Source organism: Oncorhynchus clarkii, chromosome 20 (genome assembly GCF_045791955.1).
Source record: "Oncorhynchus clarkii lewisi isolate Uvic-CL-2024 chromosome 20, UVic_Ocla_1.0, whole genome shotgun sequence".
NCBI classification, from domain to species: Eukaryota; Metazoa; Chordata; class Actinopteri; order Salmoniformes; family Salmonidae; genus Oncorhynchus; species Oncorhynchus clarkii.
In genome coordinates, this window is record NC_092166.1 from 10,270,689 (window position 1) to 10,291,325 (window position 20,637).

General features: G+C 41.8%; 2 protein-coding genes across 2 annotated transcripts in view; both read right to left on the minus strand.

Moving 5' to 3' along the window:
* The window catches only part of LOC139377246 (carboxyl-terminal PDZ ligand of neuronal nitric oxide synthase protein-like), a 30,916-nt gene extending 28,234 nt beyond the window's left edge, over window positions 1-2,682 (minus strand). Inside the window, exons 1-2 of the mRNA XM_071120252.1 lie at window positions 2,459-2,682; window positions 1,948-2,019 (exon numbers count right to left, since the gene is read on the minus strand). Of these exons, the coding sequence (XP_070976353.1) occupies window positions 1,948-2,019; window positions 2,459-2,563 (177 nt within the window). The 5' untranslated portion in view covers window positions 2,564-2,682. The remainder of the gene's footprint in view (window positions 1-1,947; window positions 2,020-2,458) is intronic.
* Window positions 2,683-6,887: 4,205 nt separating this feature from the next.
* Window positions 6,888-18,167, minus strand: LOC139375857 (regulator of G-protein signaling 5-like). The gene is made up of 5 exons (XM_071117787.1): window positions 18,037-18,167; window positions 17,354-17,539; window positions 10,602-10,663; window positions 10,298-10,464; window positions 6,888-9,401 (listed from the first exon to the last, which is right to left on the minus strand). The coding sequence occupies exons 1-5, from the start codon at window positions 18,078-18,080 to the stop codon at window positions 9,240-9,242; spliced, it is 621 nt and encodes a 206-aa protein (XP_070973888.1). The 5' UTR covers window positions 18,081-18,167; the 3' UTR covers window positions 6,888-9,239.
* Window positions 18,168-20,637: the final 2,470 nt, after the last annotated feature.

The window sequence follows — 20,637 nt, forward strand, 5'->3', positions numbered from 1 at the left end:
TCGTAATTTCCTTAAGTGCATGAGGGTGATAGTTTGTAGTGTGATTTCTTTTAACGTCCATTGAGGTACTTACAACCATATTATAATCGCCCACTAAAATGTAGGTGTCACGTCCTGACCATAGAAAGCCTTTATTTTTCTATGGTGGAGAAGGTCAGGGCATGACTGGGGGGGGAGGGGGGGGGGTGTTCTAAATTATTATTTCTGTGTAGTCTAGATTGTGTATTTCTATGTTGGCCTGGTATGGTTCCCAATCAGAGGCAGCTGTCTATCGTTGTCTCTGATTGGGGATCATATTTAGGCAGCCTTTTCCCACCTGTTGTTTGTGGGATCTTGTTTTTGTATTGTTGCTTTTGAGCCCTACAAGGCTGTACGTTCGTTTGTTTCTCTTCATTGTTTTGTTGCTGGTTCACATTTAAAATAAATATGATGAACCCAAATCACGCTGCGCCTTGGTCTACCCATTATGACGATCGTTACAGTAGGATCTTAATTTGAGCCAGTTTGCTACAGCAGGAAAATAATCCTGCAGCAACAGGAAATGTGAATTATTATGTGGATTATAATTCATGGATATTTTGTAGGGGTTGATACATTTTTCGTAAAGGCAAGTCAAGTCTGAAATGTAAAATTCTAAATTACAAACTTTAGAAGTGTCATGCCCTGACATTAGAGAGCCTTTTAATGTCTCTATTTGGTTTGGTCAGGGTGTGATTTGGGGTGGGCATTCTATGTTTTGTTATCTATGATTTTGTATTTCTATGTTTTGGCCGGGTATGGTTCTCAATCAGGGACAGCTGTCTATCGGTGTCTCTGATTGGGAGCCATACTTAGATAGCCCTTTTTCCCTCCTTTCTTGGTGGGAAGTTGACTTTGTTTATGGCACATAGCCTTTAGCTTCATGGTTTGTTTTGTAGTGTTTATTGTTTTGTTCGGCGTCTTTATTCTAAATAAAGGAATATGTACGCTCACAACGCTGCACCTTGGTCCTCCTCCTTCAACAGCCGTGACAAGAAGCCTTTTTTACCTCAAATACACGACAAGTTTGCATGTCCTGCTGTTCAGGAAAATTCAAAGCAACAAAAAAGTGATCGAATTTAAATCCCACATCTGTATGTTCACAAAAAATATTCCCCATCACTTTCCTCCTTATAAGAGTTGTCTCTCTCTGGACGTCATTGAGGAAGTGGCCAGCCTCTGTGTGAAACAGAGACACTGACCTCTGTGTCACATAGACCCGGCGGCATGGCTTGGTTAAATGTAGCATTTGGCTCTCCCAGCTGACTCTGCAGCAGTTAAATCCTCTCCGTAACACTGTAATACTCTGGCCCACTGCAGTATCCATTAATACCAGACACCATCGCCATCTCTTTCTCATCTCTCCAGCGGAGAGGACGTCTCTTAAAGAGATGGTTAAGGATATTGGTTTTAAGATTAAGAAAGATATTTCCTTATAGAGAGATGGTTAGGATTGGTTTGATAGGATTAGAAGAGATGGTTGGTTTAGACTGAGATTATAGTCTTATAACCTTAGAATACAATGATTGATTTGCAATATTTTATATGTAGATGTAGGTCAGTTCAATATGCAGATACCATACCAATGTGAGAGAGTAGAATTTGAATCTCTTAAAAATATATTGGACATGCATGCCACACACACACACACACACACACACACACACACACACACACACACACACACACACACACACACACACACACACACACACACACACACACACACACACACACACACACACACACACACACACACACACACACACACACACACTGTCCAAGTTTATTTGTATTTTTGTGTCTTTAAGACATTGAAATATTCCTAATATGGAGAAAGTATCATTACTGCAAAGGAGAGAAAAACATGTAATATTATGCCCCACAGGTAACTAGATAATTGGTAAAGTGATCATTGAAGCATCTTACCCGTATCCTTCTCATTGCAGCCACTATCTCCATTCGGCTGTTCGGACGACCCACTTCCAGACTGCCAATGTACTATAATATTTACACAGTTATGACATTTGTCATTAGTAACTCAAGCAGTCTTGAACTCTTACTCTGTTCTCATATGCTTCTTGTCAAATGGACTTCACTGTACATTCTGAATACATTGTAAGGGTAGGCTACTGGAGGTCTATATGGATTTGATGAATTGGCACGGGATAATACATTCATGAATACATTTCAACAAGCACACTGTAGCATATAATACAGTGCAATCAGAATTCAATCAACACTGCTGAGTGTAATATTAGGGCACAATTCAAATGAAATAAAAAAAAATGTCAATCTAGCTATCATCATTTACATTGTCATAACATTTTGGAAAAATATAATTTTGGATATCAATTCATTATATAGTCAGCGCGCATCCGTCCACTATAGACCCTTATGGATGAGCCGCTACTGTAGTTCATAGCCTATGTAACATTACCTTTGCCTCGAAGCAGACCCCATGCTGAAATGCCGCCTCGTTGTGCATTGGGATCCTCAAATCCTGTGCATCATCCACTAAATTATACCTGGTTATCCCTGGCATCGCCCTTCTGATACATACACGACTTGTCCAACACTAGTTTTATGCCAACGCTATTAGAAGACTGTAAATACGCGCATCTCGCCCAACACTCAAGAGGGTCTTTGATTGGTTAGTCGCCTAGAACCCAGCGGTCATTCCGGTTGAACCACTGTGCGCTACAGATTGATTGGCTAATGAATTTTGTTAACGCCATATGCGTCTAGCGGTCCAATTTGATACCGTCCGAGCTAGAATATCTGCCAGTCTAGTGGCGTTTCAGATGACGCACAATTCTCAAGGCAAGGTTGTCAATTATTTTTATGCCATTGCCATGAATAAAAACTGATGTTTACGCGCGTGCCAAATGACGAATGACAGCATCCAAATCTGCTTGAAGACCAGCTGTTGTTTTTTTTAAATCAGAGGATTCCACTATTTTCATTGGAACAGAGCATAGCATCATCATCATGGACTTGCAGGAGTAGCGTATAACTCTCTCCAATTCACATAAACCGTGTAACAAGGGTTGTATGACATCTAGTGGCATAATCTGGAAACAGCGCAGGTGCTGTTTTCAAATGTGCCTACTGTATTCTCCATTGATGTCCAGATTAACTAAGTAAGCCTATGCATATGTTAGCCTAATGTTTGGGAACAACTAATCACAGAATCAATTTGATGATTGAGAGTTTATTCACAAGAACCAGGCAATTGCCCCCAGAATGGATTTGCTACACAATACCAACAGGGCAAAGACCATACTGCGTGTAGTGGATGTGGAGGACAGATGTATGATTGGTGTAGTGCTGTCCGTAGTGCTGGTCAAACATGGTGGATAAATAATGCAGGCCATTTTCTGTTGAAAAAGGGTCACAGTTCTGGCTCTCCCATTGGCACCAATGCATTAGCAGCTGGGTCTGGTCTGCTTAGTTCATTGACTGTATATGAACCAGAAAAAAGGAGCGAGTGAGATGTCTTGTTTCCACTTCCATCTCTGGCGCTGGTTAAATATGTGCTGTAAAAAAAGGCCCTGCGCCTTTAAGGCAATGGCTGACAAGCCTTATGTTGGTCCATCCCCCCCCCCCCCCCCCGACACCCTGCCTTTGCTCATCATGTGAGTTTCCAAAAAAGAGAGGGAAAAAGGGTAGATGGCCTAGTCAAGTTGTTGACAACGTCCATTAACCACGTCCATTTAACCATGAGTAGATATGAGGGGGGGGGGTGCACCACCCATATGGAATTCCCGTTCTCTGGCAGCGTTTGATTTCAGCACTTTGGGGGGGGGGGGGGGGGTGCACAACCCATATGGAATTCCCGTTCTCTGGCAGCGTTTGGAACTGCCGGTCTGTGGTCACGAACACCAAGTTCATTTCAGCCCATGCTGTCCTTCAGTCCCATGACTTTTTGGCCCTGGCGGAGACATGGATCACCCCAGAGAACACAGCTGCTCTTTCTTCATCTGACTACATTTTCTCTCACAGTCCGAGAGCATCTGGTCGTCGCGATGGTGGCTCAGGTCTACTCATTTCTCTTAAGTGGAGATTTTCTCTTTTCTCCTTCTCTCACCTGTCCATCTCCTCATTTGAATTCCATGCTGTCACTGTCACTTGTCCACTCAAGCTTGTCATCTATCAGTCACCAGGTGTCCTTGGAGAGTTCCTTAATGAGCTTCACACCTTGATAAGCTCATTTCCTGATGGCTCACCGCTCTTTGTACTTGGCGACTTCAACCTCCCGAAGTCTGCCTTCGATTCATTTCTTTCCAACTCTTTCTTTCCCCTCGCCTCTTTTGACCTCACCCTTTCCCAGTCCCCTCCAACTCACCAGGCAGGCAATACGCTTGACCTCACCCTTTCCCAGTCCCCTCCAACTCACCAGGCAGGCAATACGCTTGACCTCACCCTTTCCCAGTCCCCTCCAACTCACCAGGCAGGCAATACGCTTGACCTCACCCTTTCCCAGTCCCCTCCCACTCACCAGGCAGGCAATAACGCTTGACCTAATCTTTACTAGAGGCTGCTCACCTACTAATCTCACTGCAACCCCCCCTCCAGGTCTCTGATCACTACTTTGTTTCCTTTTCTGTCTCCCTTTCCTCCAACCCTAAACACTCAGCCCCTACCCAGATGGTCAAGCGCAATCGCAATCTTCGCTCTCTCTCTTCCACTACTCGCTCCCCTCGACCCGTCCGACGTCAAAAACTATAGACCAGTATCCCCTCTCTTATTTTCAAAACATTTGAGCATGCAGTCTCTGATCAACTTTCTTGTTATCTCTCTCAGAACGATCTTCTTGACCCTAACCAGTTCAAGACAAGTCACTCAACGGAGACTGTTCTTCTCTGTGTCACGGAGGCTCACCGCTCTGCCAAAACTAACTCTCTCCCCTCTGTTCTCATCCTCCTACATCTATCTGCTGCCTTCAGACACCGTGAACCATCAGATCCTCCTCTCCACCCTCTCAGGTCTGGGCGTCTCAGGCTCAGCACACTTTTGGATTGCATCCAACCTGGCAGGCCGCTCCTACCAGGTGACCTGGAGAGGATCTGTGTCTGCACCACGTACTGTCACTACTGGAGTCTTACTTACTTAGTCTTTATTTAACTGTGTCCCCTAGGGCTTGGTTCTAGGCCCTCTCCTCTTCTCTCTATTCACCAAGTCAGATCCTCACATGGTCTCTCCTCTCATTGCGGATGACGCTCTCCTTGTCCCAGTATCGCCCAGAATGCACCGCGCGGCCCATTGACGACGCAGGGCAACGTACACAATGGGCATTTAATACGATTAATACAAATGGAGTTCCTATTTCCTATCTCCTCAAAAGTATCTCTGATATCTCAGTAACCACAAGGACAAATGTCCATCACAAGAGACAAGTCTGGGGGAAAAATATTTTTTATTAGAAATACTTAAGATGAAAAAAAATTCAATCCATCCCTTCATTTGAGTGGCATTTTCATGGCGCAAACCTTCTTGTTACAGTAGGCCCTCTAGTTATGACATCATTTTTTGATGTTATTCTCTTTTATGAGTCATACCTCATATCTTTTGGAAAAAGCTTGATACCAGCCTGTTCTCTCAGTGTCCAGAGGATGGCACTAGATCTCTGTATTAGACATGCTGACAAATCTCAACAACATTATAACAAATGTCAGATTCATCTCAATAGGGGGAAATTCCATGGTAACAGATTCAAGAGTTTTCACTTTAAAATGTATAACAAACAAAAACCATTGATGTTCAAAGTTTAACAAACCATAGACCTTAATGCACAATGACTACTCGTAATAATTTCCACAGAAAATTGCACAAAAACACATTTACAGGAACTGTACAGATCCAAACTTTGCATCTGCACCATTTTTTCAGTAGGGGAGAGTGGGTCAAGTTGAGTCAAAAGGATAAGTTGTTTCTAGGAAACCATACATACAATTATTAATCATTTGACCAAATATTTAGGGAGAGGTCATCATTTCATTCAGTCTGAGAAGGAGTTGGGTCCAAAAATTTAAGTGTTTACAAAAGTACAACGTTTGTTAGGTGTTAAGACTGTATTAAATTATTAAAAGACAACAAATTGCTATTGTGTTTGAGAAATACAGATAGACATGATTTAAAAAAAGTAGTGGTAATATTTAATTCAGTACAGAAATATGTAGGGGGCTTTACTTACCCTTAACTTAGTCAACGTGAGCTGCAGGGGTACGAGGTAATTGAGGTAGCTATGTACAGAGCATTCGGTAAAGTATTCAGACCCATTCCCCTTTTTCCACATTTTGTTAGATTACAACATTTCTAAAAACCTTGTTTTTGCTTTGTCATTATGGGGTATTGTGTGTAGATTGAGGGCCAAAATTATTGAATACATTTTAGAAGAAGGCTGTAACGTAACAAAATGTGGTAAAAGTAAAGGTGTCACTGTAATAGTAGGATTAAAGTCACTAGGTAAAAGTCAGTGAAAGAGTGTGTGAAGAGTCCAGTGTGTGTGAAGAGTCCAGTGTGTGTGAAGAGTCCAGTGTGTGTGTGAAGATTCCAGTGTGTGTGTGAAGAGTCCAGTGTGTGTGTGAAGAGCCCTGTGTGTGCATAAAGTCAGTACAAGAGAGTCCGGGTAGCTGTTTGATTAGCTGTTTAGCAGATGTCTTGGAGGTAGAAGCTGTTCAGGGACCTATTGGTGCCAGACTTGGTGCTCTCATACCACTTGCCGTGCGGTAGCAGAGAGAACAGTCTATGGCTTAGGTGGCTGGAGTAATTGAAAATGTTTGGGGCCTTCCTCTGACATTAGCAAGTGTCATCAAATTTGATAAAAGGTTTGAAAAACAATTCTAATAAATGTAACAGTTGGCCAATGGAGAAGTTAACCCAAACATTTGGAATGTTTTTAATCCTTAAACTATTGACTGGATTATAGCACATGAAACATTTTACTGGCACTGACATTTAATGGAGTTCAGGGATTTTGGTGGAGATTCCAGCATTCAAATTATTGTATATTTTTTTAAATCTTAGAATGCACTCAAAAATGTATCAGATATTTTGTAAATATTTTGTTTTAAAATAAAGACAATTATGTGCCTACTTTGCATAAATACATACTTATTTGCATAAACACAGGGGTGGAACAGGGTTGCAACCACCAAAAACTTCCTCTGTCTAGGCCTACCTGCACTCATCTTCACTGTCTAGACTGACTCATTAATTACTGTGTCACGTTCTTTTGCATAATTCAATAACAGGATAGTCTACGATTAAAAATCAACAGGTTTGGCTCTAGATTACACCTCTATATATACTTGACATTGTTTTTTGAGATCAGACATAATATCACTATAATCTGAGTGTTCATTTTTGGAAGTTGCTTTCGTTTCAGCACATCTAATTTGTAAACATTTCAACTGTATTAAATGATTACTTATAGATGGCTGAAAAAGACAAACCCTCAGGTGGTTGCTACTGACACCGCCTGGTATAGAGGTCCTGGATGGCAGGGAGCTCGGCCCCAGTGATGTACTGGGCCGTACTCACTAGCCTCTGTAGCACCTTTCAGTCGGGTGCCTTGCAGTTGCCATACCCAGCGGTGATGCAGCCAGTCAAGATGCTCTCGATGGTGCAGCTGTAGAACTTTTGGAGGAACTTTAAAATTGGATTTGATCCGGGGTGAATTGTGCCAAGGTACCACTTTTTTTTTTGACAAGTTATGTTTTCAAAACTTTAATGTTTACATAAATTCTGATTATTTCCAGAGATCCGAAACATATATTCAGATATCTTTGCAGATATCAGATATCTTTGTTCGTCAGGATACCATATTTCCCTTGACAGAGTGATACTGAATGTAAACCATTGCTCAATTTACCACACTCTCCCCTGTATGTTTTTCTTTTACTGTGTAAATTGTTCAAAGTAGTCATTGTGCATAGAGTTGTATGATTTGTTAAACTTTGAAATCAAAGGTTTTTAGTTTGGCATACAATTGAAAGTGAAAATCGGAGTCTCCGTGACCGTGGAATTGCCCACAGTGCACCCATAATGCACCATTTCAAATTGACCAGAAAATTGTCTTGATGGGTCCTTCTACCGAATGGTCTGATGACAATAGTTCCACTTTTTAATTTCACTTAAGAGTTTGACACAATAAGTAGTGACAAAATGTCCACATCTTGATGGAAATTAGGTTTGACTATTTTGAGTCGGGATGACGTCTGAAATAAATCATTGAACCAAGGCACAGAGAGTAGCCAGAAACATCAATACACCTCACTGAACAGAGTGCAGCGTCAGCCCCCCCCCCCCCCACACACACACAAAAAAAAACCTTATGTGACATGAACAAGTGGTCAAGAGTATAACATTTGTAAAACACCTTCAGAACCCTAATCTGACACAAAGGTTGTTCCTTTGCGATGCTTCAGTCTGGGTACTGACTATACTCATTTATTATTTATCATTACAGGCAAGAGCAGCTGAACAAGGTGCAATTTTCTCAGTCCTCTTTCTTTAGCTGACCTAAATTCAACCAAAGTATAACAGTTTTGCTTCAGCTTGAAAGCCCCATTCGAGACGCCAGGCCTATTTTCAAAGCCATGACGATAAGCGTTACGAACATGAGGTTTAAGAGCAACCACACTGATGTCCAACAGTGAAATAAATTATACAGATTGGTAAAAGTTACGTAGCTTGACATGTTTTTTTTTATTATTGCAGATTGAATGAATTGAATGAATGAATGAAAACACTTTCTATTTTCAGAGATGTGTCATGCATGTCAGGTAAAGCTCTGATGTCCTCACTATATCATCTGTTGGTGTTGTGCATAGCTAGTTATGTGAATAGCGGTTAACTTGTGTTGTCACTGCATTGTCTCCCCAGCCTTCCTCAAACCACACACACACTCTTCGTCATATTTCTGAAGTATTCATTTATACATTGCAGTGCTAAAATTAAGACTTAAAAAAAACGTGTAATATTTATTTCCTTTAGATACTGTATCAGTTGAATAATGGTTCAGGTAAATAGGTGCTGGTGTGTGATTTTATATATCAGATTCCAAAAAATGACTAACAGACCAATCAATAAATCAGTAATTTACCCAACGAACCCTCCAATCAGTCCGATGACATGATTGATAAATCAAGTCAATCAATCAATCAACCAACCAATCAGTCTGATGGCACGACTCTAGCCAATCAGTGTTTGAATTTCTACTTTATAATCTCCTGGTATTGGTTGGATTTGAGGAACCTCCTGTATGAATCTTTCTCCATGAGGGCAAAGACCTGTCTCTGGGCTAGGTCAAAGGTCATAGGAGTCAGTCGGCCCAAGTTCCTTACTGTTACGTCCTTGGTGATGTGGTCAATGTTCACCTGTTGGAGGCAGAGAGTCAGCCGAGCATTAGAATCAAATGACTTGAGGGATAGTGCCTTTATAATGAGAAGGTGCATGTTTCAATGCATCCTGTTGTTACAGAGCTTGGGTGTATGTGACGTGTATTTGGTATGTTAGATCAATAAGGATGAGACAAAATATAGGTAAGTTGACCACAGAGTACAGTAAAGATAATGTACCTTTTCTAGATGTAGTATATAGCATGAATTGTTTAAGAAATTGCACTGTAATGAATATTCCATGAAAATGTATACTAAAGTAATGCATCGTGTCAATCATCATATCGTAACTTTCCTACAGTAAGACTACCTAATCTTACCATTGGACTATCATTGACTGATTACTATGGTAATACCGCTCAAAAACAAACACAGTATTTGTGTAATGTTTGTACAGTCTAGGACCACTGTACTTCGTATAACCTCACGCAGTGGGCCAGGTGTGTAATACTATAGGTAATGTGTGTAAATACTAATTCCCTGGTCTGGCACATCAATAGACGCTTTGAAGCTTTTCGTCTCTGTTCTTTACTCAGCAAACACACGTCCTATTCATTACACGACCCAGTAAAAGCCAATTCCTACCCAAACAAGACTGGCACGTGTTCAGTGACCAATATTAACAGAGTTTCAAAACTAAAGTCCTCATCTAATTTGGTGAATTGCGCTCGAGGATTGACATCATGCCCATTGTCATTTCATACCTATGTCAATGTATCAGATGCAGGGTTGTGTTCATTAGGGCACACAACAGAACACTTAAAATGAGCGCTTCTTATTGGACAAGTCCAGATAGTCCCTCTCTACTTCAGTCTTTATTCTTCAGTTTGGTGCCTATCGAACACAACCCTGGAAAAATGAGAATTAGAACAAACCTCCCACTGGGCCCCGGTCTGTATAAACTCCTTATAAATCCTCTTAGCCTTGGCTGCCATGTTGCTTGTTTCTCTGGTCCTCTTGTAGTCCTCACAGGCTACCCAGAACTCAATGTTCTCCTCACTGAACTCTGACCTCAGGAAGCCCCTGAAAGTAGCCAGGCCATCTGTTAGGAAGAGGAATAGAGTAAGTTATCTGATTTGAAGTTTACCAAAGTAGAGTCAATGATTGACTGCAACATAGTCTCATTAGAATATGTCAAAACACTGATATTTAACCATTTGTATAAGTGCTGAAACTTACAGTTGTTGGTCAGTACATTGTCCAGGGCCTTCCCCCACTGTGATGCTTCCGCTCTTGATGGTCTTGAAAGAGACATATTTGATTATAATGTGTTGTATAAAGTATGTCCACAAAATAGAGATGTGTTTTTGTGTTTGCATGTCTTATTTTACCAGGTAAGTTGACTGAGAACACATTCTCATTTACAGCAACCATCTGGGGAATAGTTACAGTGGGATGAATGAGCCAATTGGACGCTGGGGATGACTAAGTGGCCATAGATTGTATGAGTGCCAGAATGGGACTTTAGCCAGGACCCCAGGTCAACACATTTACTCTTACGGTAAGTGCCATGGGATCTTTAGTGACCACAGAAAGTCAGGACATCTGTTTAACGTCCCATCCAAAAAAACAGCACCCTACACAGGGCAATGTCCCCAATCACTGCCCTGGGGCATTGGGATATTTTATTTAGACCAGAGGAAAGAGTGCCTCCTACTGGCTCTCCAACATCACTTCCAGCAGCATCTGGTCTCCCATCCAGGGACCAACCGGAAACCAAACAGGACCAACCCTGATTAACTTCAGAGTCAAGTCAGCAGTGGGCCGCAGGGTGGTATGCTGCTGGTGTGTGTGGGTGTGTGTGCGTGTGCGTGTATGTTGAACTGTATGGCTGCGTTTACATAGGCAGCCCAATTATGATATTTCTTCCACAAATTGTTTTTTTGACCAATAGCATCAGATCTTTTCCAGAGCAGCTGAATTTCTAAAGAATTTGGCTCCTTTTGTGTTGCACCCTTTAAATGCACCCTTTAAATGACTCCTGTCCATCCTCATTTCTGGCACCTTAAATTAAGGCTTGGTTGAAAGCAAAATGTATTTTTTTATTAGCTTATTTTTCTGTCATATACGTTGTTAAAGAGACAGTCTACAGTTTCCAAAGTAATGTATCACAATGGAAAATGTGCTTTTTCACAATGTAGAAACATAACACTGCAGAACATGAATTTGTAAATATAATGACAGGTATTTCATTCAACATTTGAGCTTTTACAATAATAATTGTCTCTCTAGGGTTGGGTCGTGTGGGTAAATTACTTCACATAATTGTTGAAACTGCCTTGTCCGTTTACGATATTACAATATCAAAGAAATTACTGCAAACAACAAACACTGTATTTTTCCACTCGGACATCATTGCACACGTCATAGAACAGCAGAATATGTAAGGCAGATTTGTTTTACCATGCTTACCGCACTCCTCTCTTCAATTTCTCCTCCGTTACATCAACAAAACAAAAACAATAACAAAGGCGCTGGGGCGAACAGGCTTCATGGGAAACATGTTTCCCAAAATGCGGATTAGATCTTAATGCCGTGAATTGCAATAACAATTACAGAAGACTTCTATAACAAACATAATATTCTGTTCCAGTTACAATCTCCACTGATGTGCGCTCAAAGTGCATCTCTTTAGTCCGACTCAGAATTTACCAACCTTTGCAAACGTAACAGTATTACTATCACCATGAAGATGTACAATTGCCATTTGGCAAATCGAACCATAATTATATCCTCCTTAGCAGATGCAACGTACAGGACTGTTTTGCTAGCACAGACTGGAATTTGTTCCGGGACTCTTCCGATGGCATTGAGGAGGACACCACATCACATATTGCACACAATAAGTGCATCGATGACGTCGTCCCCACAGTGACTGTACGGACATACCCAAACCAGAAGCCATGGATTACAGGCAGCATCCGCACTGAGCTAAAGGCTACCACTTTCAAGGAGCGGTACTCTAATCCAGAAGCTTATAAGAAATCCCGCTATGCCCTCTGACGAATCATCAAATAGGCAAAGCGTCAATACAGGACTAAGATCGAATTGTAATACACCTGCTCTGACGCTCGTCAGATGTGGCAGGGTTTGCAAACCATTACAGACTACAAAGGGAAGCACACCCGAGAGCTGCCCAGTGACACGAGCCTACCAAACGAGCTAAACTACTTCTATGCTTGCTTCGAGGCAAATAACACTGATACATGCATGAGAACACCAACTGTTCCGGAAGACTGTGTGATCACGCTATCCGCAGCCGATGTAAGACCTTTAAACAGGTTAACATTCACAAGGCCGCAGGGCCAGACAGATTACCAGGACATGTACCTGCGCATGCGCTGAACAACTGGCAAGTGTCCTCACTGACATTTTCATCCTCTCCCTGTCTGAGTCTGTAATACCAACCTGTTTTAAGCAGACCACCATAGTCCCTGTGCCCAAGAACACTAAAGTAACCTGCCTAAATGACTACCGACCGTAGCACTCACGTCTGTAGCCATGAAGTGCTTTGAAAGGCTCAGATCAACACCTTATCCTAGAAACCCTAGAACCACTCCAATTTGCAAGCCGCCCCAACAGATCCACAGATGATGCAATCTATATTGCACTCCACAATGCCCTTTCCCACTTGGACAAAAGGAACACCTATGTGAGAATGCTATTCATTGACTACAACTCAGCGTTCAACACCATAGTGCCCTCAAAGCTCACCAATAAGCTAAGGACCCTGGGACTAAACAGCTCCCTTTGAAAATGGATCCTGGACTTCCTGATGGGCCACCCCCAGGTGGTAAAGGTAGGTAACAACACATCCGCCACGCTGAGCCTCAACATGGGGGCCCCTCAGGGGTGCATGCTCAGTCCCTTCCTGTACTCCCTGTTCACTCATGACTGCACAGCCAGGCACGACCCCGACACCATCATTAAGTTTGCCGATGACACAACAGTGGTAGGCCTGATCAACGACGAGACAGCCTATAGGGAGGAGGTCAGAGACCTGGCCGTGTTTTGCCAGGACAACAACCTCTCCCTCAATATGATCAAGACAAAGGAGATGATTGTGGAATACAGGAAAAAGAGGCCCCCATTCTCATCGACGGGCCTGTAGTGGAGCAGGTTGAGAGCTTCAAGTTCCTTGGTGTCCACATCACCAACAAACTAACATGGTCCAAGCACACCAAGACAGTTGTGAAAAGGGCACAACAAAAACTACTCCTCTTCAGGAGACTGAAAAGATTTGGCATGGGTCCTCAGTCCTCAGATCCTCAAAAGGTTCTACAGTTGCACCATTGAGAGCATCAAGATCAATAGAAATGTCAAACACACAAACTGAGTGTGGGGATGGTGGAAGAACATCACTGGTTGCATCTCTACCTGGTATGGCAACTGCTCGGCCTCCGATCGCAAGACACTGCAAAGGGTAGTGCGTACGGCCCAGTTCTTCACTGGGCCAAGCTTCCTGACATCCAGGATCCAGCCATAAGACTCCTGAACATCTAATCAAATGGCTACCCAGCATTTCACTGTAACCGCTACTACTCTCTGTTGTTATCATCTGTGCATAGTCACTGTAACTCTACCTACATGTACATATTACCTAAAACCGGCTCCCCCGGGTTCCCTGTGTATAGTCTTGTAAAATAACAATAGCAGCTGCTCTTTAATTACTTGCTACTTTTATTACTTATTCTTACTCATATATGTTTTAAACTGCATTGTTGGTTAGGGGCTCATAAGTAAGCATTTCACTGTAAGGTTGTATTCGGCACATGTGACTAATCAAATTTGATTTGAAGTAATAACAATTTTTCTTCTTGAACTTCACGGTGAACTTGTTCTTCTTTAAACTTGATTATCAGAAAAATACAAGACTTCCCCCTGCATTTTAACAGACAATGCTTGTTCCACAAGCTACATGACACCTGTTCTGGTTTCCTGGTGATCTTGATCATCCTCTCATTCTATATCTTCAGCTTGACCTTCATCCTACTTATGGTCCCTTTCTGGGTCTTGTTCAGGTTCCTCTTCAGTTCCATGACTTCCATCTTGACTCTGGTGCCTCGGCTTTGCCTCCAGCTTCTGCTTCTTCAAGATGCTCTCTTACTTCAGGTTGGAAGACATTTGCCTCACTCTCATCTTGGAATCAACAGGCGGTACTGCGCCTCACTTAAACATTCTGAGTATCCATGGGATGAGTCTTCGGCTGTTTATGTCCCACTGTTTATGTCCCACTTCTTCTTCCTCCCTCTTTAAGATTAGTTGTCTTTTGTGTATTTTCTCCATGAGATTGTCATGATGTCATACGCTTCTCGCATTGATGTGTCTTCTATTTCTCTGCATATCACGCGAGACTGTGTATTTCCTTCTTCGTCTCTTAGGTACACCAGATTGATTGTCCAGTTCACATCCTAAGAGAAGGAACAAGTGAGAAAGACTGGTTGAAATGTAGAACAATGTTGAGGTAATCCTTCCAGTTCAGTTTCTGCGTTTCTTCCAGTGTCCTTTAAGAGTGTTCTATTGAAGCTATGCGCTGAGATTTGACTGTGGATTATATGAGGTTGTTCTTCAGTGAAGGTATCCCACTGTTGCATTCTTCTGAATAGTTCATTTCTCAAACTCCCTCATGATGATATCGGATGGGTGGCCGAAGTGTAGAAGGAAGTCATCGAAGACCTTGCGTGCTGCAGTCTTGTTCGGACTTGTTTTGTGTAGCGTAAGCCTGTGAAGTGCTATTCAACACCATTGTGGATTCTTTCCATATGAAGGTAGTTGATTGACTTTCTCTCTCCTTCATGCAAATTTCCACAGACCAGAGAAGATGCTAGCTAGCTAGCTTGTTAGCATCTCTTTCTCCCAGGATTGTCATCTTTTCTTCCAGCTGCAAAATTCTCTCCTAGATTCTCTGTTCCCGTTCTGACTTGTTTCAAACCGGGCGGAAAAATACATTTTGTGTTGCACCTTTGAAATGACTCAGGAAAACTTTAATAAGGCTTGGTTCAATACAAAATATACTTTTTAGTACTTTTTGATCATAGCATTATTAATTGCTCTCTTCTCAAGTTGTAACTCTACATGACTGATGTTCCCAAAGAGACTGTGTACAATTTACAAAGTAATGTATATCAAAATAAAGTGTGCTTTTTCTGAATGACTATCAATATCAATCAACATTTGAACTTTTAGAATAACAAGTGAACTCTCTAGGCAAAACATATTTGTTTCTAGGGTGTTCAACACCCTTGCCCATCAAAATATATACAGCAGTATGTGGACACCCCCTCAAATTAGTGGATTTGGCTATTTCAGCCACACCCATTGCTGACAGGTGTATAAAATCGAGGAGACCGCCATGCAATCTCCATAGACAAACATTGGCCGTAGAATGGCCATACTGTAGAGTTGAGTGACTTTCAACGTGGCACCGTCATAGGATGCCACCTTTCCAACAAGCCGGAAACATGAAAAACAGCCCCAGACCATTATTCCTCCTCCACCAAATGTTACAGTTGGCACTACGCTCCAGAGTCCATGGGCGGCAAGCTGTTCATTGGGAGCGAACAAGAACTATTGGCTCCTGACGAACAGTTCTTGTGCTGACGTTGGTTCCAAAGGCAGTTTGGAACCCGATAGTGAGTGCTGCAACTGAGGACAGACGATTGTTACGCGCTGTGCTCTTTAGCACTCTGTGGTGCCTTTTTGTGTGCTTGTGTGGCTTACCACTTTGCAACTGAGCCATTGTTGCATCTAGACGTTTCCACTTCACAATAACAGCACTTACAGTTGACGGGGGCAGCTGTAGCAGGGCAGAAATTTGACAAATTGACTTGTTGGAAAGTTGGCACCCTATAAAAGTGCCACGTTGAAAAGTCTACTGCCAATGTCTGTCTATGGAGATTGCATGGCTGTGTTCTCAATTTTATACACCTGTCAGCAACGAATGTGGCTGAAATAGCCGAATTCAATCATTTGAAGGGGTGTCCACATACTTTTGTGTATATATATACTGTATACACATCATGTTGGCAAAAACATTTTAAGCTTCAATATCAGAATAACAATCTGGAAAGTGAAGATGTCAAAGAACATCAAAAAGTAAACATTTCTGGAAACACCTTGCTGTTTTGGGTCGCATTTGCTATCAAAGAGTGGCGCGGTTGCTAACTAATTGTAAGTCAGTGAATTGCTTTGCTCCACAGCCAAAATACTTTTCCCAGGCGTCTCATCCTGAATTGAATTTCGCTGCTCTATCGATCGCTCCATACATCATTGTGGAGAAGAGAAGTTAGCGGGCATGACGTTTGGCCAGAGGGATGTGGATGGGTAGACAGGCAAAAGATGCTTAGCTAGCCACCTAAAGTTATTTACAATTAGTTACCAGAGTTTTCTACACTCCTTCGCTAGCTATCGTAAAGCTGTCGTCCTGTATGAGGAGGTGTCTCCAGTTGTGTTTACATTTGATCATTGTGATCAGGGGTCAAAGTTAGCTGGTACGGAGTCCCAGAAAAATAAATAGTGGGGGTACGTCACACCGGTAAAACATGAGCCTATCAGAATAATTATTGCAAAAAAAGATGGCAAAAAAATGAATCACACTATTTATCATTTCTGTTTTTCAGAGGCATGAAAAAATAGCAAATAGACTTAGAAATGTTGCTCCAAAATGCGGTGTGGTTAAATTTTGAACAGTGACATTTTGCATAAGGCAGAGATGACTGGCTGAAATGCACAGTGTGGGTGCACAGTGCACTGTTTGGAATTATTTTAGAGTGGACAAAAGTGTGCAGTTAAATGCTGACCACAGCGATCAGGTAAAATAACAACCTAATGTTTATATGTATGCAGTACAATTAGTCCACAGTATGTAAGAAATATAGGCAAGACAGATTTGGGACACGGCCAATGACTTATTCTGAACGCTTTTCCATTACCTGTCATACTTCGGAGGCGTCTCCAGACATCTCTCAGGTTTCTGTGGAAGAGGGATGGCATTCTCAGGTTTCTTCTGAAAGGGGATTACGTTCTCAGGTTTCTTCTGAAAGGGGATGACGTTCTCAGTGTGTTCATGGTCTGGCCTCTGGAGCAGGGTACCAAACTTCACCTTGATATGTTTAGCCCTAGAAGAAGACGGAGAATGTGACAATCTGGCATACCATCCACTCAAAGATTCATTTATCGTCTGACGTTTTGAATCAGAATCACTCAGATCAGTCTCAGTAAGTAGATTCTCAACATTTATTTTAATTCTAAAAAGTGAATAGGGAACATTTGAAAAGAACACACATACTGCACATTTACAGAAAAAACATTAGGAGTCAGGAGAACAAGTGTTAAACCACAAGTGTAAAAGAACAGTTAAACAACTAAACAGGGTTTTAAGTGTTAAACTGTTGGCATGATTATTAAAGACCCTGATAGAGCACCATGTAAAGGAAACGCACTGCAGAGAGGCAAAGACCTTCATAGAAGTAACAAATCATCAATCAAACAGAGCCCTAAGATTAAACTGTTGTATCGGAAAGAGATGGAGTATGTATTTACATAGCCTACAAGGTGAACATTCATTCAGAATATATACTATTTGGACAGAATGCTCATATAGAACTGTACTCACCTCTCAAGACACGTTTGCTGTAAGACTGCAAACCCTTTACACATTCTCTAAGCCTAAACACTATTAGTTTGTCTGTAGAATCACTCTGTGAAAAGGTCTGTCCTCGAGTTCTGCTGTCGCCTACAAGAATGTAATGCTATATAGAGACAGCTTATTGGCCAAGGGCCTAAAGAAGAGGAGACGGGCCAGCCAATCACACAGTGTGTTGGAAGTCCATCTGAAGGTTCACAGAGTTAGAGAGAAGAGACATCTGTGTGGCTCATGTTGACATCACATTAGTTATATCCCAAAGGACATTAACCCATGTAGGGGGTCATTCACCCTCTGGGATCTGGCCACGCAATATGTCACAAAATCCTTTAAAAACATAACTTGCTCTGATTTAGTGTTGTACGCTATATTCAAACACGTTAACTATGACATGTTCACAAAGATATTTCATTTTCATGTCCACCCTTATCATAAAACCAAAAACTGCCTGATATATTTTAACGGAATTTAACCCCTCCTTCAATGCTACAGCCAACCCTTCCATCAATGTTACAGCCAACCCTTCCCTCACTGCTACAGCCAACCCTTCCATCAATGTTACAGCCAACCCTTCCCTCACTGCTACAGCCAACCCTTCCATCACTGCTACAGCCAACCCTTCCTTCAATGCTACAGCCAACCCTTCCATCAATGTTACAGCCAACCCTTCCCTCACTGCTACAGCCAACCCTTCCTCAATGTTACAGCCAACCCTTCCCTCACTGCTACAGCCAACCCTTACCTCACTGCTACAGCCAACCCTTACCTCACTGCTACAGCCAACCCTTCCCTCACTGCTACAGCCAACCCTTCCATCAATGTTACAGCCAACCCTTCCCTCACTGCTACAGCCAACCCTTACCTCACTGCTACAGCCAACCCTTCCCTCACTGCTACAGCCAACCCTTCCCTCACTGCTACAGCCAACTCTTCCCTCAATGCTACAGCCAGCCCTTCCCTCAATGCTACAGCCAGCCCTTCCCTCAATGCTACAGCCAACCCTTCCCTCAATGCTATAGCCAACCCTTCCCTCAATGCTACAGCCAGCCCTTCCCTCAATGCTACAGCCAACCCTTCCCTCAATGCTACAGCCAACCCTTCCTTCACTGCTACAGCCAACCCTTAATGTCACGTGAGTACAGTGAAAGAACAGTGAAATGCCTTTATTGCATGCTCTAACCCCAACAACGCAGTAATCAATATCAATGTAGCACTAAAAACAAGGTAGAACAAAAATAAGAATAGGAAATAAAAGAACACAAGAAAGTAAGAAGTTATATACAGAGTCAGTTCCAATTCCATATGTACAATGAGGTAGATACGAATAGGGGTAAGGTGACTAGGCATCAGGATATAATGATAAACAGAGTAGCAGCAGCGTATATGATGATTGTATGTGGGTGTGTAGAATAAGTATACATGTGTGTGTGTGTTGGAGTGACAGTGTGTGTGAGTGTGTAGAGTCCTGCGAGTGTGCATAAATGTAATCCATCAAATAAAATAAACCATGAACACTCAATGACAAATATACTATTTCTAGAGTTTGAATACACATTTATAATGTGATAAGAACTCATTGCAAACCTCTGGGGCTGTAATTTAACAATTTGAGTAAATTATCTTTCATATGATTATTTGAAGTATATTATGAGTATTATTATGTACAAGTTTTTCAAGGATATTCCAACACATTACCAGGACCTGACTACCTTCTGGAACCTATGCTCATTCCAGGAACCAGGAAGTCAATTTAAGGGGGGGGGGAGGGGGGGGGGAAGAGCAATCACCCTCCAAATGTAAATGTCATACTGTGAGTAATGTGAAACATAATTACAATCAGACGCCAGAGCAGAGGCAACCAGCGGTACATATTCAGTAATGAGGCAAACATTAAACATAGATTTTCCCTTTTGATAGGGATTGTTTATAGCAAAACACAGACTTTTCTTACAATCGGCTTGGTTCCCCTAGTAACCTGGTTACCATGATGGGTCTGTGTTTTGAACAGCTCTTCCCACATCAAATACATCATTTTTTTTCTGAAAGGGAAGGGTGAAATCATGAAGCACCACTTGTAAGCCAGCTATGTCTTAAACATGTCCAGTGTGTCTGATTTGTACCGATCAAAGCCCTTACTGTAATGGGCTTGTTACTGTTTTGTTCCATGTACCTGCTTCAGATTTACTGGCAACTCCTCAAAGTCCACAATGCTGTAACACTTTAGTATAAAGGACCGTTATAAAACCTTTATAAGGCTTTTATAGATTGTGTGTTCACCTTTTATTAATCATTACTCCCACATTTATAAACCGTTTACTAATCATTAGAAAAAAGTATTTTTGAAGTCCCTAATCTCAAGTGATCGCTATCTATATTCACTTTATAAATGTTATGAGTGACCAGTGTAATTTCTCACAAAAAGATGGGCATGCCATTGGTAGACATTCCATCTGTACTTGGTAAAAGAATACGTGCATAACACAGGATGTTTAAGGATCTGTCTGTCTGTCTGTCTGTGGATTTGAAACCATTTCATCAAATAAAATCTAAGTCAATGTTCCAACACAGATT